This window comes from Ambystoma mexicanum, chromosome 7q (genome assembly GCF_040938575.1).
Source record: "Ambystoma mexicanum isolate Mex_15411 chromosome 7q, UKY_AmexF1_1, whole genome shotgun sequence".
NCBI lineage: Eukaryota > Metazoa > Chordata > Amphibia > Caudata > Ambystomatidae > Ambystoma > Ambystoma mexicanum.
Window position 1 is genome coordinate 273359092 of NC_090941.1, and position 13891 is coordinate 273372982.

Here is a 13891-nt window from a genome sequence, read left to right on the forward strand (position 1 = left end):
GGCCTTGCAGAGGATTCATCTGCATTTGCTCTGGTTGCTGTGTCTGTTGCACTCACAGCGCTTGTGTCTGATACACTGTGTGATCTTGGGCAAATCCTTTCCTAGTTTGTGTATTATATGGTGGAGGATAAGCTGCACCCCCTCTTGAGAATTGGCCATTCTGTACATTCCTTTGACTCCCACAAATGCATGCAATGCGCCCTGTCATCCCGCAAGTCCAACATACTGGGGGTGCTTGTCTGACAAGTCCCCCTTGGTTAAATCCTCCCTGGGCAGTTTGATTCTCATTCTGGGCACTTTGAAGCCCACCTTGGCTATTTTGGAATCCACCTCTTCCTCCTCTATAGCCTATACCTCTGCCTCATGGCATGAACCCATATCCTCCTTGTTCCATCGGGCGCTGATTATTCGCCTGTGATGAACCCACTGCTTGCTGCATTCCCAATCCTTCTCCGCTTGTCAATATACTCCCCTTCAATGGCAAATTTTACCAATTTCTTTTGAACTAATTTGGCTTCCTCAATTTTCCTAGCCTCATCTTTTTTCTTATTTTTCTCCTGTAATAGGCGATAGTGATGCACTATTGTCAGCTGTATCTCAGCCCACGACTTTTCCTCCATTCCCACTTGTTTCTGCATCTGCCTCTGTACTGGTTCAGGCAACCCCAGACATAAAATGTGGTAAAATAATGCCACCGTTTTTCCCACAGCTCCTGCGTTTCAAGCTGCTATCGCTCTTGAATATCCTGAATGTAAGCAACAGGGTCTTCATATTCCTTTATCTTACATGTCATAATTGCACCCATATCTGATGTGTCAGGTCACTGCACCCTAAGAGACCTCCAAACATCTGCTCTGCAATTATTAAATGTCACCCCATCAAGCGCTGTGTTTTGTGCTGTCACACTTGAATATTCTGCTCACCTCCATATGTTATCAAGTCTTTCCCCAAGAATAGCTGCCAAGAGATGCTCAATGTCCCCTTTGGCCAATATACTTCCTCCTGTCATTTTTTTGAATTCATAAATCTATTTCCCAATGCCCGTCATCAAACTCAGGAGCTTGCACCTTAAATTATCCTTATCCATCTGTGGCCATGGGATATACTGTTGTCTTGCTCCCTCTTTTTCCAATAAGGGAAACTGTGTAAACCCCAACCTGCAGTCTGCTCTCATTGTTAGCCTATCCATAGCCGGGACAATCGTCCCTGACCGTCTCCTTGCTGGTAACGATCTTAACCTGCTCACATATGGCAGTGATTCTCCCTTCTCACTATACGATCGTCCTTGGGGACGCTCTGGATATGGCATGGGGTCTGGCGTCCCATCATTAGGTTGTTCCAGATCTCACCATCTTACTTCTTTATCTATTTGCAGGCTCCCTTCAGGAGCACACACACTGCCCCCTTCTCTCCCAAGGAAGGATTTTCTCGTCTGACATTTCTTGTCCCCACGAAGTGTGACTGTCATCCCCTTCACCCTTGTCCAGGTTCAGTTTGCTTAAGGACAATGCTCTATACTCGTGACTGAGCAGGCTTCCCTCCTACCTTTGCGCTCGAGGCATTAGGGATCGATCATCGCTCCCTCAAGTTTCATACTCGCTATTTTGCCGCAACTGTTGATACGCCTTATCAATCCTTTCTCTGACGCTCTCAGCATCCGATCTTTCTTCTTCCAATACTACTCTATATGCCCCTGATGTTGCTTCCTTTATCGGAAGGAACTCTTCTATTCTGTCCCATCTTATTGCTGGGATTGGCCCTACTTGTTCTTTACAAATGATACTGGCATGTAGACCCCGCTACCTTCTTCTTCGTTCTATTTCTTCATCTAATTCTCTTTTTTTTTTGCCTCCCATCTAATTCTTCCTTCCTGTTGTCTTTGTTCTTCTCTCCTTACTCCTTCCCTTCTTCTTCTTCCTTTCATCCCTGTATCCTTTTGTTCCACAATTTATGCGCTTCTTCCTCTCATCTTTTCCTTTCTCTTCTATCCCTGTGTTCCATCGGTCTCTGTCTATTGTCACATTTTCTTTGCTCCTCTGCTCTTTTTTCTTTCTTCTGTTGCTCCTCCTGATACATCTGCTCTCATCCCTCCCTGCTCTTTCTTTTATGCATATCTTTCGATCTCTTCTACCGTTCCTTGTCCCTTCTATCTTGCTCATTCATATCTTCCCTTTGCCTAACTTCCTAGATACTTTCCCATCTAATTTGAGTAATATCTGTCCACCCATCCATTCATTCTGCACGAGTGCTACCTCGTTAGCTTTATCCTTTTCAACTTTCCATGCCTTAATCTCCCTTTCTATTTCTGTTGACACATTTGACCGCTCACTCCTTTCTTCTTTGTCTTGTATGATCTTAAAGATCTCCTCTGGACTATCATCACTGTTATAAGCGGCAGTTCGTATATTGGATTACTATACCCTGTCACCGCTTTCAACCCCTTTAAAGGATGCAACCCTATTTCTTCCATGCTATCATCTTTCACTTCGTGTGAGGTAAGGGGAGCCGAGGGCTCAACACCTTTCTCTTTTCGCTGACTATGCATCCACTCCTCAGGTGGTGGATCTTCTATCTCTTCCTGGTACATCTTCCAGAGCTCGTAGAATAGCTAACCTTTTCTCTAATTTCTTCCCCGTGTACGTAGCTTGCAAATATGTGGACATGTGTTGTAATCCCGTTTGTGACAGGGATCCCCCTTGTGGCCACCGCATGAACATTTTATCTGCCGTGCCTTTCACCCATTCCGCACTATACTGTTTGAGTTTAGGCATGTGCTTTGGCAGTGTCTTGCATAAGTGCATAAGTGGAGTGTCTCCCATGATGGCAAGACTCAATTAACTGTCAATACTTACCTGATTTTATAAAATACTTTCACCACTTTTTCAATACTTTTAAAACAACAAATATGAGCGTGCTCTATCAATCGTTGCTCAAACCTCTACTTTATCAATTTAATATATCTACCTCTGGATTGGTACCAACCACTTCACTAGGGTATTTACTATAGCTTCTCAACTCTTTTTCCAATGACTTCACAGCTTCTACCGTTTCTTCAATATTTCTACTCATCAAACAAAAAGACAAACTAGTCAACTTTACACATTTAATAAAACACCGTGATCACACTTTTTTCCTTTCCTCGCCTTTACTTATACCCTGTACAGGGTTTGAGACATCACCTTATGCAAACTTGTTTGAACGTTATATATTTCTGCTCTACTCCGACTGGAGTTTGAGATGTCTCCTTCTGAAGCTCTCTTGAGCCAGGATTCTAGGCGCTATTTCTGTCTTCACACAATATTTCCAGTTACTCAAAAATTATTTTAATCCCATCCCCTTAGTTTGCCATTACCCTTATTCTACTCACCATTCGTTCGTTAATCGACTCGAGGCCTTTGGTATTGTCTCCTCCTCCAACCGACCACTCCGCCTTTCGTCTGCAGAGCGCCTGTGGAAACCAGGCAGGGATTTCATCAAAGGGGACCTGCCCACCGTCTCAGTTCTTCTTGTAAGATTTCTATTTGGCCGCTCTCCACCGGAAACCCTGCAATCTTCTGGCTAGATGGCGGAGGATGCTCAACCGTCTGAAGTTCTGGAGCTAAACTGGTTTGGATCTTTTTGAACCATCCGCAGTGCTACCAGGTGAGCGTTAGAGCCCTTTTGATAGCACGCATGCAATGGATGGGATGCAGAATAACTCTGACACCAAATAATCGAACCAACTCAGGAAGATGGCAAAGTATTTTCTGTTTTAATATGAATTATCTAAAACAGGGAGTTACAACTAACATCAACGGACGTCGCACAAGCTTTCTCGAAGCATTTCATGAAAAATCACACTAATATACAGAAAATGTATCATACGTGACGTCATACTACGTGCCAAACTAAGAGAAACCTACAGGGGATTGTGATATGCTCAAGGGGAACATCTAAGTATGCTTTGTATAAGGGGTTGAGATCTGATTGGATATCTATGATTGATTGGACCACTTATGCCCACCTCTAGTGCAAGTCATCTTCATTATTATTAAGTACACGGTATATCATTGGCTCTAAAACTATATGACCCTTAGTTATATAGCCCTCTATAATTGGTTGGAATGCTTGTGTCCTTCTGGACATTCATCTCACTAGCAGCATGTAAGCTCATACCCAGGTGCCAGGAGGTGGACATGACTTTACCTACCCACTTAATTAGCCCAACATCTCTCACCACCCATGCCTTCTGTCATGAAGATTGTCTTTGAACTTGGCCTTGCAGTGTATTCTCGTCTCTGGGAAGAGCATGTGCTATCATAGTTCTGGAACTGAATGCCCAACTCTATTTCCATCCTTGGCTCATGTGACACAAGATCACAATTTGGCACGTTTTGTAGCATTTAATTTTCTTACATAAATAAACTTGGCACTCATGGTGTTCTTTCTTTACACCTTAATAAGGGATGATTAAGCATATCACTTTTACTGCCTTCAAGAATAGATAACCAGTCTTGGCTGCTTCAGCCTTGACACCAGGCCAGACAGCTCTTATGGACTCTTCCACGATCCCAGCTAATTCTTTGCTGCGAGACAGCTTTCAGTCCTTCTTCTCCATGGGTTTGAACTTACTATATTTGTGACACTGATGTCCAGCTTCTATATAATGGTGGCTAAGCCTGCAGTCTATTCACTACTTATAGCCAGCTTCTAAGATCACTTGATCTACTTGCGTTGCTGCATCTGTACAGTTATTGAACGGCTTGCATTTTCTGCAGTACTCTCCACACGTGCAATCTTCTTTTCACATATGAAAGTTTACTTGGTTCTTTGCTTCGTCACCAGTTTCTATAAGGTCCATAGATTCTCTTCTTCAGCCAGTCTTCTCAGTGCGTCATGCTCGTCTCCTGTGACGTCGCCAGCTTCTCTTTGATTCATTTTCATATTCTTTTGGGGAGCTCCTCCATTAGATTGTCGTCTCTTCAGGAATACATTTTCTATGGCTTTCTTAATGTATACCTTTTCTCGAATATTCGCTGTGGAATAGTCACAACTGCTGGTGTCAAACATGGCACAATTTCAGGCTCCCAACATATAGGTGATAGGGGGGCGGGACTTCTTGCAGAGGCATGTGACTGCTCCTCTACAATTGAATTGGGGTTCTAATTATTTTAGGCGGGAGGCAGTAAAAAATAGCACTTAATTAAAAAATCAGGAGTCTCCCGTCTAAATCGGGAGGTTTGGCAGTATGCATGTGCTGCTAAATGTTGGCATGTATGCTTTAAGGAAGACTGCAGAACTGTGATTTTGGAGTTGCAGCAGATAAGTCTGGCTGATGTGTATTTCAGGGTGCTATGGGTTGCACCTTGAGGGAACCAGAAGGAGTGAAAGACTGGGAGTGATCACTGTGGTGTTGTCTCCTACATGCTCCAAATAAAAGGAACTCAAGCCGGCACGTGAGCCACTACGGCGAGAGACTCCCTGCGTGGGAACTCTGGTGTCTGACTCATTATTTGATTTTACGCTGTGTGGTCACGGCCTGTGCAGGACATTTCCCTGTGTGCCTACGGACCCATCTGAGGTGATTGGGTGATCGAAGGCCACCCCGTCAGCCCGTATGAGCACGGCTTGGTTACCCTGGACCCGTGTGATCACGGATCCCAGTGTCCGAGCAGGGTGCCTCCTGCAGCTGTTCTTACAGCGTGAACGCAGAAACACATACATGCCAACATTCCGTTGCACCTGGGAGGGAGATTTAGTCACAGAAATCAGGATACATAATTTTTCCCATAGGAGTACATTGAGGCTACAATTATTTTAGGCAGGAGAATAGTAATATTTGTCACTGAAAAGCTGGGAGTTCAACGCCTAAATTGGGAGGGTTGGCATGTAGGGAAAGACAAAATGCTGCGGCGTGCCCGCACATAGCTCTCAACCTTTTATGGCACCTGGGTGGGTGAAAACACCCGATTTTGAATTTAGCGGGTGAAAGCCCCTTGATTGCAATCGGCGGGTGAGAGAGCCGCCTAAGTGGCGGGTCACACCCGCCATAAGCGGGTTAGGTGACAGGTATGCCCTCAGCAACTGTCTGGTGGCCATGGGTGCTCCCAAGACCACCCCAACAATCATCCAATATTCATTTTTTTTTAATGAATTTTTTAAACATTTACTTTAAGCTACAGCAAAAAATGATGACGTGTCAAATAAAATCACAGAGTAAAAAACGTATAAGACAAAATGTCTTTGGAAGTTTTATTGAGGGACTTTTTGCAACTTCAAAATGCATACAAACATAGCTCTCAACCATTTGTATTTCAGTTTTTGGCGGGTGAGACGCCCATTTGAATGAATGGGCGTGCAGGAGGCTTGGCGGGTGAGTCAGCTCTTTACAAGGCAGGTGACACCTGCCAAAAGCGTGTGAGTTGAGAGCTATGATACAAATCAACACTCCAGATTTAGGGGGGAGATTCCCGATTTTCTATTGAAAAATCGGCCTATTTTTTTAGTGTTGCCTAAAATAATGATAACTCCAATGCAATTCTATTGGAAAAATACATGTTCCCGATTGCTGTGGTGAAATCTCCCTCCCATGGGCTCTGGAAAGTTGCCATGTCTGAAAATGTTACTTTTAGGGTGTCTCTTAACTTGGTTCAAGCCTTTTAGTAAACCTACGCTGAACTTGCATGTCACCTTTTTAATAAAGACAAGCGGGTTGATAAAATATGTGCTGCCTAAACAGGGTTGGCTTTTTAACTCTTATTTGTTCCGCTTGATAAAATATGTGCTGCCTAAACAGGGTTGGCTTTTTAACTCTTATTTGTTTACACCCCACCCGCCCCCATAGTCTGATTTGAGCAGGCTGGTTTGTCACCCGCCACTAACTTAAAGTATTTGTAAGGTAGAACGAGTCAACAGTTTTAAAGCGTATGCCATTTTAATCCAATAAACCTATCTCGTGCGCACGCGCTTTACTTACTTCACCGTATTTAAAGATACTTATCATAAGAATTTTGCCATTCCAATATGGCCGCCTCGCATGCCGTTCATCGTTCTGACCAAGTCTTCTTTCTGCTTTTAGCTAAATAAGTCCAACGTCAGACGAAATGTCATTTCGTGGCTGTCTCGACACCGGAAATGAGGTGATAATGACCACAGTTCTGGGACCCAAAGAGCATACCTCGATCTATCTTATGAAGGGCTGCGGGACTGTGGTACTGTGGTAGCAGGTGCGAAATTCGTTGAAGGTGTAGATCGTTTTGGGTTTGAAGGGTTCTCTTTAGTGATGACGCCTATTGTACATATTTTCCCTTCTGCGGTGAACAGAAGGGAGCAGGGTTCTGTGAACCAACATGAACTGCTTTGTTTTAAATGACCGTTGCCACGTCGTTGTCATGTAGATTGCCTCTGCCTCTTGGTTTATTTGTAATTCCGTTTATATTCGAAATTACACCTTGTTCTTTAATATAGAAAGTATATTCCCCCCCATAAAGTAAATGGATGGAAATAGCGTATGGACGAGCAGAGGTTCGGGATGGGTTAGATAAAGCATTGCAATATATTCCTTTTAATTCATTTATAGGATCTGCTCAAGAAGTGTATCATAGAACCCCTCCCCCCCAATTATGCAGAGTATTGCAAATAAGCAGCACAATAACATTTCTCAGTTTAATTTGTATAGTTTGTTTCTTCCTGCAAGAGTACAATTAACACAAATCCGCAGAGCAATAACACATTTACCAGTTTAGCATTCATGCTGCTTCAGGGCAAAAATACATTTCACGCAGCACAAGTGTAACATCATCTTTCTTCTCTATTAAATACTCTAGGCTGAGACTATACTACTGCTTACCCATGATTATAAGGCTACGGAAAAATCAACCCCCTCGACCTACCATTGGCTTTTCGGTTTCTCTGCACGCAACACACGAGATCACAACACATTGTTTGCCCTAGATCACAAGGCTGCACTGTAAAAGATAGTTTAAACTCTCAGTGCCAATGGTTCTGCTCCACATGAAAGACCTACATTTTTGTAGAAAAAGAAAGTCACGATTTGACAATTTGTGGAGGGAAAGGTTCCTTTTTTTACTGTTATGATTGCTGCTTTTATCCTGTTAATCGATGCTGATTCTTTCTTCGTTATTAATTCCCCCTTTTTGTTGTGCTCTAGAACTGGTTTGCACTTTCTTGCATGGATGTAGTGCTTGTCCAGATTTGCAGACCGTCGCTCATGCACACTTCAATTTTCACCAGTGCAGTGACTGATTACAAAGCCGAAGAAGGTCCAGTGCAGCAACATGTTTTCTGATCTGGACTACGATCTGGAAGAGGATAAGCTGTGAGTTAAATGTTTACAATGCACAAGAGAAATGTATCTTCTGTGTTCTGCAGGGGATTTATGAAGTTCGACAATCATTTGCATGACCTTGTGACACAGGTAGCCACCCCGAGGGTTCACTGATGCACTTTGCTGTGTTAAGGGTGGAATCAATTACTTTTTTGGGGTAGGTGTGGTAGCTAGTCTTGGTAGTGCATGGGGTATGTTTAGGTCATTCCCATTGCCTACCTTTTGTCAGGTCTGCTTGCCAAATCCACAGGAGCTGTTGAATCCCACACCCCCTCTCCAAGCGTTCTACTCAGCCCCTTAAGTAACCGCTGCATAAGTAACACCTTCTTTACTGATACCAGGAGGTCTGTAGTTGGATTACAAACTGTCTCATTAGTTAATTCCTATACTTGTGTTTCTCTATTTACCCTTTATCTAACCATACTATTTTTACACTTTAGAATCATTTACCTGTTTACCTCCGGTGAGTACTGGGAGCTATACACTTTTCTTAACTTGTTGCTCTGTCTTTTTACATGAGGTGCTTTTTCTTAAGGGTTATGGAAATTTAAGCTTTAAACGAACACTAACTGTCCCTAACTAAATCTATGCTAATGCCTCTTGACCTCTTCTCTAGAAATTACAATTGACTCTCTTTTGTTCATCTTCTATTCACTTCTTCAAAATGGATGAAAGGCAGTTCTAGAATTCTGCTACCATTGCACGTGACTCTATTAACTCCAGCCAATCGGTTGCTATCACTGCGCCTCCATTTTAGCTTGGGATTCCTGAATTACCTTAGTTAAGGAAATCTATTTTAAACTCAAAAGATGTATTCCCACCCCTAGCACCTTGCTTGAGTAAAACGCCTTCCCACTTTATGAACCACTCCAAGCCACCTGCTGTACCTGACACCTTTCTTGGTTTTATAAGTGATGATGGAGTGTGTCTGAGATTTCTGATTGATGCTGTTAGGCAGAGAGCACAGGTACGTATTGGTTCTCCCCATTTCCTAACTCTCCAAGTTTGTTGAGGTGAACTATGAGCCGCTTCACCTCCTCCCTTGGCAAGGTCATCTTCTCTTCTGCATGCTCATACCACCTGTTGGCCAATGAAAGGCATATTGTCTTCTTTTTTCCCTTTGCCAGCCCAGACATCTATTCAAGGATCTCCAACTGTTCCACCATCCGTTAATGGATGGCACTATGTTTAATTCCTCTAAGAATTAAGTTATCTAACAGAATGACCATCTCCTTCTGCCTCCACCCATTTTATTTCTTCTGCGTCTCATTGCCACAGCCTCCATAGGCCAGTTTTTCACCTCAACTGCCAACAGACTCGATCTGCCTAACGTGTTATGAACGTTTTTAAAATTGCACTGTGAAACCCAGGCCTTTTCCCCTCTCTATCAGGACTCTCGGACTTGGGTGTGTTTCTCCAGTATCTAAATATCACTGTGACAATATTCTGTGGTCGACAACTTAGCTAAGCACTCAATTAGCAACTGTCTACCATTGTCTGAGTGCCTGCCGTCTTGTCAATTTGTCCTACTTGCCTTCTTCCACTCCTCTAAGGTCATCATTTTTGTTTACCTGAATGGTACAGTCTTGTTCCAAGGCCCTCGGGCCAATCTTCTCCTCTTTGAGAGACGCTTCCCGCACCTCATCAATTTCCTTCCTTCTCCTGCTGTCCCATCTCCTCCCTCCACCACGGCTTCCTCGCCTTCCCCTGATGTCTCCTCCTTGGTTACCTTGCCCTCTCCTCCTTCCGCTTCTACACCTCCGCAGGGCGTACCTCTGATTTGTACCCCTCCCCAGAAGTCTTTCAAGGACAGCAACCTTCTCCATATTGCCACTCTTAACTCCCGCTCAGCTGTCAAACACAACCTCCGACATCTGCCACCTCCTTGAAGAACTTGACCTCAATGTCCTTGGTCTCACCGAAACATGGTTCACGGCCAGCTCTGTCCCAAGCTTCGACACTCTCCTCACTGACGGCTACAAGACCCTCTCCGCGCCCAGGTCCAACCGCCTGGAGGGGGTGTAGCCCTGATCTTTCCTGAGTGGATTCCTGCCTCTTTCATCCCTACGCAGGCCTACTTCTCTTTCGAATTCCTTGTCTGCAGGCTCTCTCTCTCCTAGCCAATCCCTTACCTTAGCCACAGCTACTATCTATCGGCCACCTGGTCGGATCTCCTCCTTCCTCTCCAAATGGGAAGACCTTTCCTCTTCTCTCCTGGCCTCAGCCACTCAACTCCTCCTTCTTGGAGACTTTAACATCCACCCGGAGGCTTCCTGTCCTTCCTCTGTAATCTTTCTTGACCTCTGCGACTCTCTCACACTCTCTATTCTCCCCTCTGGCCCGACTCACTCTGCTGGGCACACTCTGGATGCTCTGATCCCCTCAGACCTTCCCCTTTCTATCCCTCTCACCACCCCTCTCTCCTGGAGCGATCACTTTCTCCTTTCCTCCCAGCTCACCTTCTCTTCCCCCCCCAGGCCAAGCCAATTCCAGCACTGCCACCCACCTTCTTGGTTATCCGACCCATGAAGCATGTGTCAGTTGAGGCTTTCGCCGCCACTTTCTCTCCCCCTAGCCCCTTTGGCTGACTCACACCCTGACTCGGCCCTTTCCATGCTCCACTCTGCTATATCTGATACTCTCAATGTTCTTGCCCCTCTCATGAGGATCCGCTTGAAGCCCAAAGCCAAGTGCAATTCCTGGTATGACTCAGCCACCCTGCACTTGTGTTTGAGGGTGATGAGGTCTGAGTGGAAATGGCGTGCCTCTGGTACATCCTCTGACAAACTGGCCTGCCGCCTGCTCCAAAGGCAATACCGGCTCTGTCTGCACCCAGAAGAGAGCTCGCATCCAAGCCTGTGTCTCTGTGGCATCTAAAAACTCGGCCGAGCTCTTTAAAATCTGCAAGGAACTGGCCAATCCTGCTGCAGTCGTTACCCCTCCTGTCCCTTCCCAGGCCTTCTGAACAGCACTTGCTTCTCATTTTATCTCTAAAACTAAGGACATCATGTCCTCGCCCTTCTACGACCACTTATCCTCCCTCCTCTGCCTTTCCCCTGTTCTCCCCAGACAAGGTTTCTAGACAAGTCTGATCCATGAAAGTCTTGTCAAAACAGGTTCACCCCTGTTCCTCCAAAACCATCCAGGACCACATTGACTCCCTGGCTCCTGTCCTGTCCGATTTCTGCAACCATTCCTTCTCCTCTGGAGTCTTCGCATCTCCCCTGAAGCACTCCCTTGTGCACCCTCTTCTTAAGGAACCCTCCGCTGACCCGTCCTGCCCTGCTAACTATCGCCCAATCTCCATCACTCCCTTCCTGGGCAAACTCCTGGAAACGCTGGCCATCTCCCAGCTTAATCTTCACACTGAATCTGTTGGTTGTCTTCATGACCACCAGTATGGCTTCAGAGCTGCCAGAAGCACGGAAACTGCTCTCCTGAAAATCCGTGAAGACCTGCTCTCAAACTTGATTCCAACATCCCTTGTGTCCTCATCTTACTTGATCTCTCTTCTGCCTTTGACACGGTCAACCATGCCATCCTGCTGAACCGTTTCCGTGATAACCTGGGTATCACTGGTCAGGCCCTGGCGTGGCTGACTTCTTTACTCTCTGACCCTCCCAGGTCCAACGACCCAAGCTGGACCTGGTCCTCTCCTCTCCTCTATCTCTATCTTCACCTGTGTTGGCCCCCAGCGGTCTAACCTCTCTCCCTGGCAGTTCAACCAATACCTGGCACTTCTTGCCCAGCGCATTGCCGCTCTCTGCCCCAACTTTCAGTGCTATGCAGATGACACTCAGCTCATTTTCAGGCTTCCTTAGGCCACCTCTTCTCCATCTCTCATCTCTGACTGTCTGCTATCCAGGAGTGGTGTGCCGCCAATGATCTCTGCCTTAATGCCAGTAAGACTGAGATTCTCCTCATCGGCACACCCGCTCCCTCCTTTCCTGTCACTCTCTGGCTGGCCTCTCTTGGCCCTCTTCCTGCTCCTACCTGCGAGGTTAAAAACCTCAGGGTCATCTTCGACTCCACTCTCTCCTTCTCTCCTCACATCTCTGACGTCTCTAAGAAGTCACACTACCAGCTGCACCTCCTCAGAGGTATTCTTCCTTTCCTCTCCTTCCCCGAGAAGCTCACTGTCTCCAGAACTCTGGTTCTCTCTAGACTGGACTATTGCAACAGCCTCTTTCTAAATCTGCCTGCCTCTACTCTCCTCCCTCCGCAACACATCCAGAACAGGACTGCGACACTTGTCCTTGCCTCAAGCCCAGGGATCGTATCTCTCCAGGACTGAAATCTCTGCATTGGCTCCCAGTGGCTGCAAAGATACCCTCTGCATTGTCCAGAAGGCCTTCTGGGGCCTGGGGACTCAATGCCTTCAACTCTTTTTTCCTAAATATCTTCCCTCTCGAGCTCTTCGATCATCCGCTTCCAACTCCATCAGGGTCATTCGCTTCTACAAGCAACCAGTTGGTGGCAGATCTCTTTCTTCGGATGGGGGCCTCCCTGAAATTTGAGGAGAACCATCTCCGGTTCTGGAAGCACCTCAAAACCTTCCTCTTTGCTTCTGCTTTCTCTCCTCCTCTCCCCTGCTGAACTCTGGGCTGAATCTGTACTGGTAACCTGGCCACTCTCTGATCTCGGGCCCAGGTCTCTTCCCCTGCCAATAACACCTGCACTGCCTCACGGGCTAATCCCGCACGGGACTGTTTTCTGTATCCCTACAGTTCCCCACCAGCACCTGACACCTGATGTTTGCACTTACCCTTGCCAACAGCTGGCCCTCCTCTTACTGTTTATTTATTCCATTACCCCTTGTACTGCACTGTCCCTCCTCCCCTCCGCCTCTGCACTTTTCCTCTTCCCCCTTCCTCTGCACTTGCGCAATCTGAATGACTCTTGGCCTAGTATGATCGCTGTCTGTCTTCCCTCTGTACCCCCTTGTGCCTTTAAACACTTGTGTACAGGCGCGTTATAAATGCCATATCATATCTGTGCCTCTCTCCCATACTCCACAAAAACCTCTTATATGCACTCCAGTACTCGGTGGCCTCATTTACTGTTGTTGCATACGTGTGAGCCTTTCTCTTTACTCCTTTCTGACCTCTGAACAAAGTGTTCATATGTGTAACTCTGACTCTGTACAACCTTCCCTGCTGTTCTCCCACCAAACCCTATGCCCAACACGCTGGCTCTCTCTGCAAAATGTGCCTCTATTGAAATTCCCTTTGTCTTTATTTCAGTTCATAAAATTGCACCATTTCATGTTTGTTTGTGGGTTTGTATGTGGTGTTGGTCTTGGGGATGTAACTCCTCATGAACGGTGAGGCCTGGCGTAATGATTTTTGCCATGAATACGCCTTATTTCATTGCCAAATGAATGCAACTATTTCTAGCTCGATAGGTCATCCCGTTCCTGAGATAATTAACTTTTTTTAATGTTATTTTTTTTCGGCATTACGTTTTGTGGTGTTTCAGCGCGCCATCTACAGGTCATTTGTAGAAAGTGATCATCATCATACTGTCCTGAACTGGTCTTGAATTTCTTTTCCCCCATTTTTTTTT

General features: G+C 45.7%; 1 protein-coding gene across 4 annotated transcripts in view; it reads left to right on the forward strand.

Annotated features, from left to right (window-relative positions):
- Positions 1-7005: 7005 nt before the first annotated feature.
- PICK1 (protein interacting with PRKCA 1) overlaps positions 7006-13891 on the forward strand; it is a 422731-nt gene continuing 415845 nt past the window's right edge. For 2 of the 4 annotated variants that reach the window (XM_069639883.1, XM_069639884.1), the window contains exons 1-2: positions 7077-7205; positions 8150-8317. In XM_069639883.1, the coding sequence (XP_069495984.1) occupies positions 8277-8317 (41 nt within the window). In that variant the 5' untranslated portion in view covers positions 7077-7205; positions 8150-8276. Of the gene's footprint in view, positions 7206-8149; positions 8318-13891 lie in introns of those variants that run through there. The other 2 variants (XM_069639885.1, XM_069639887.1) reach the window with 2 other exon arrangements.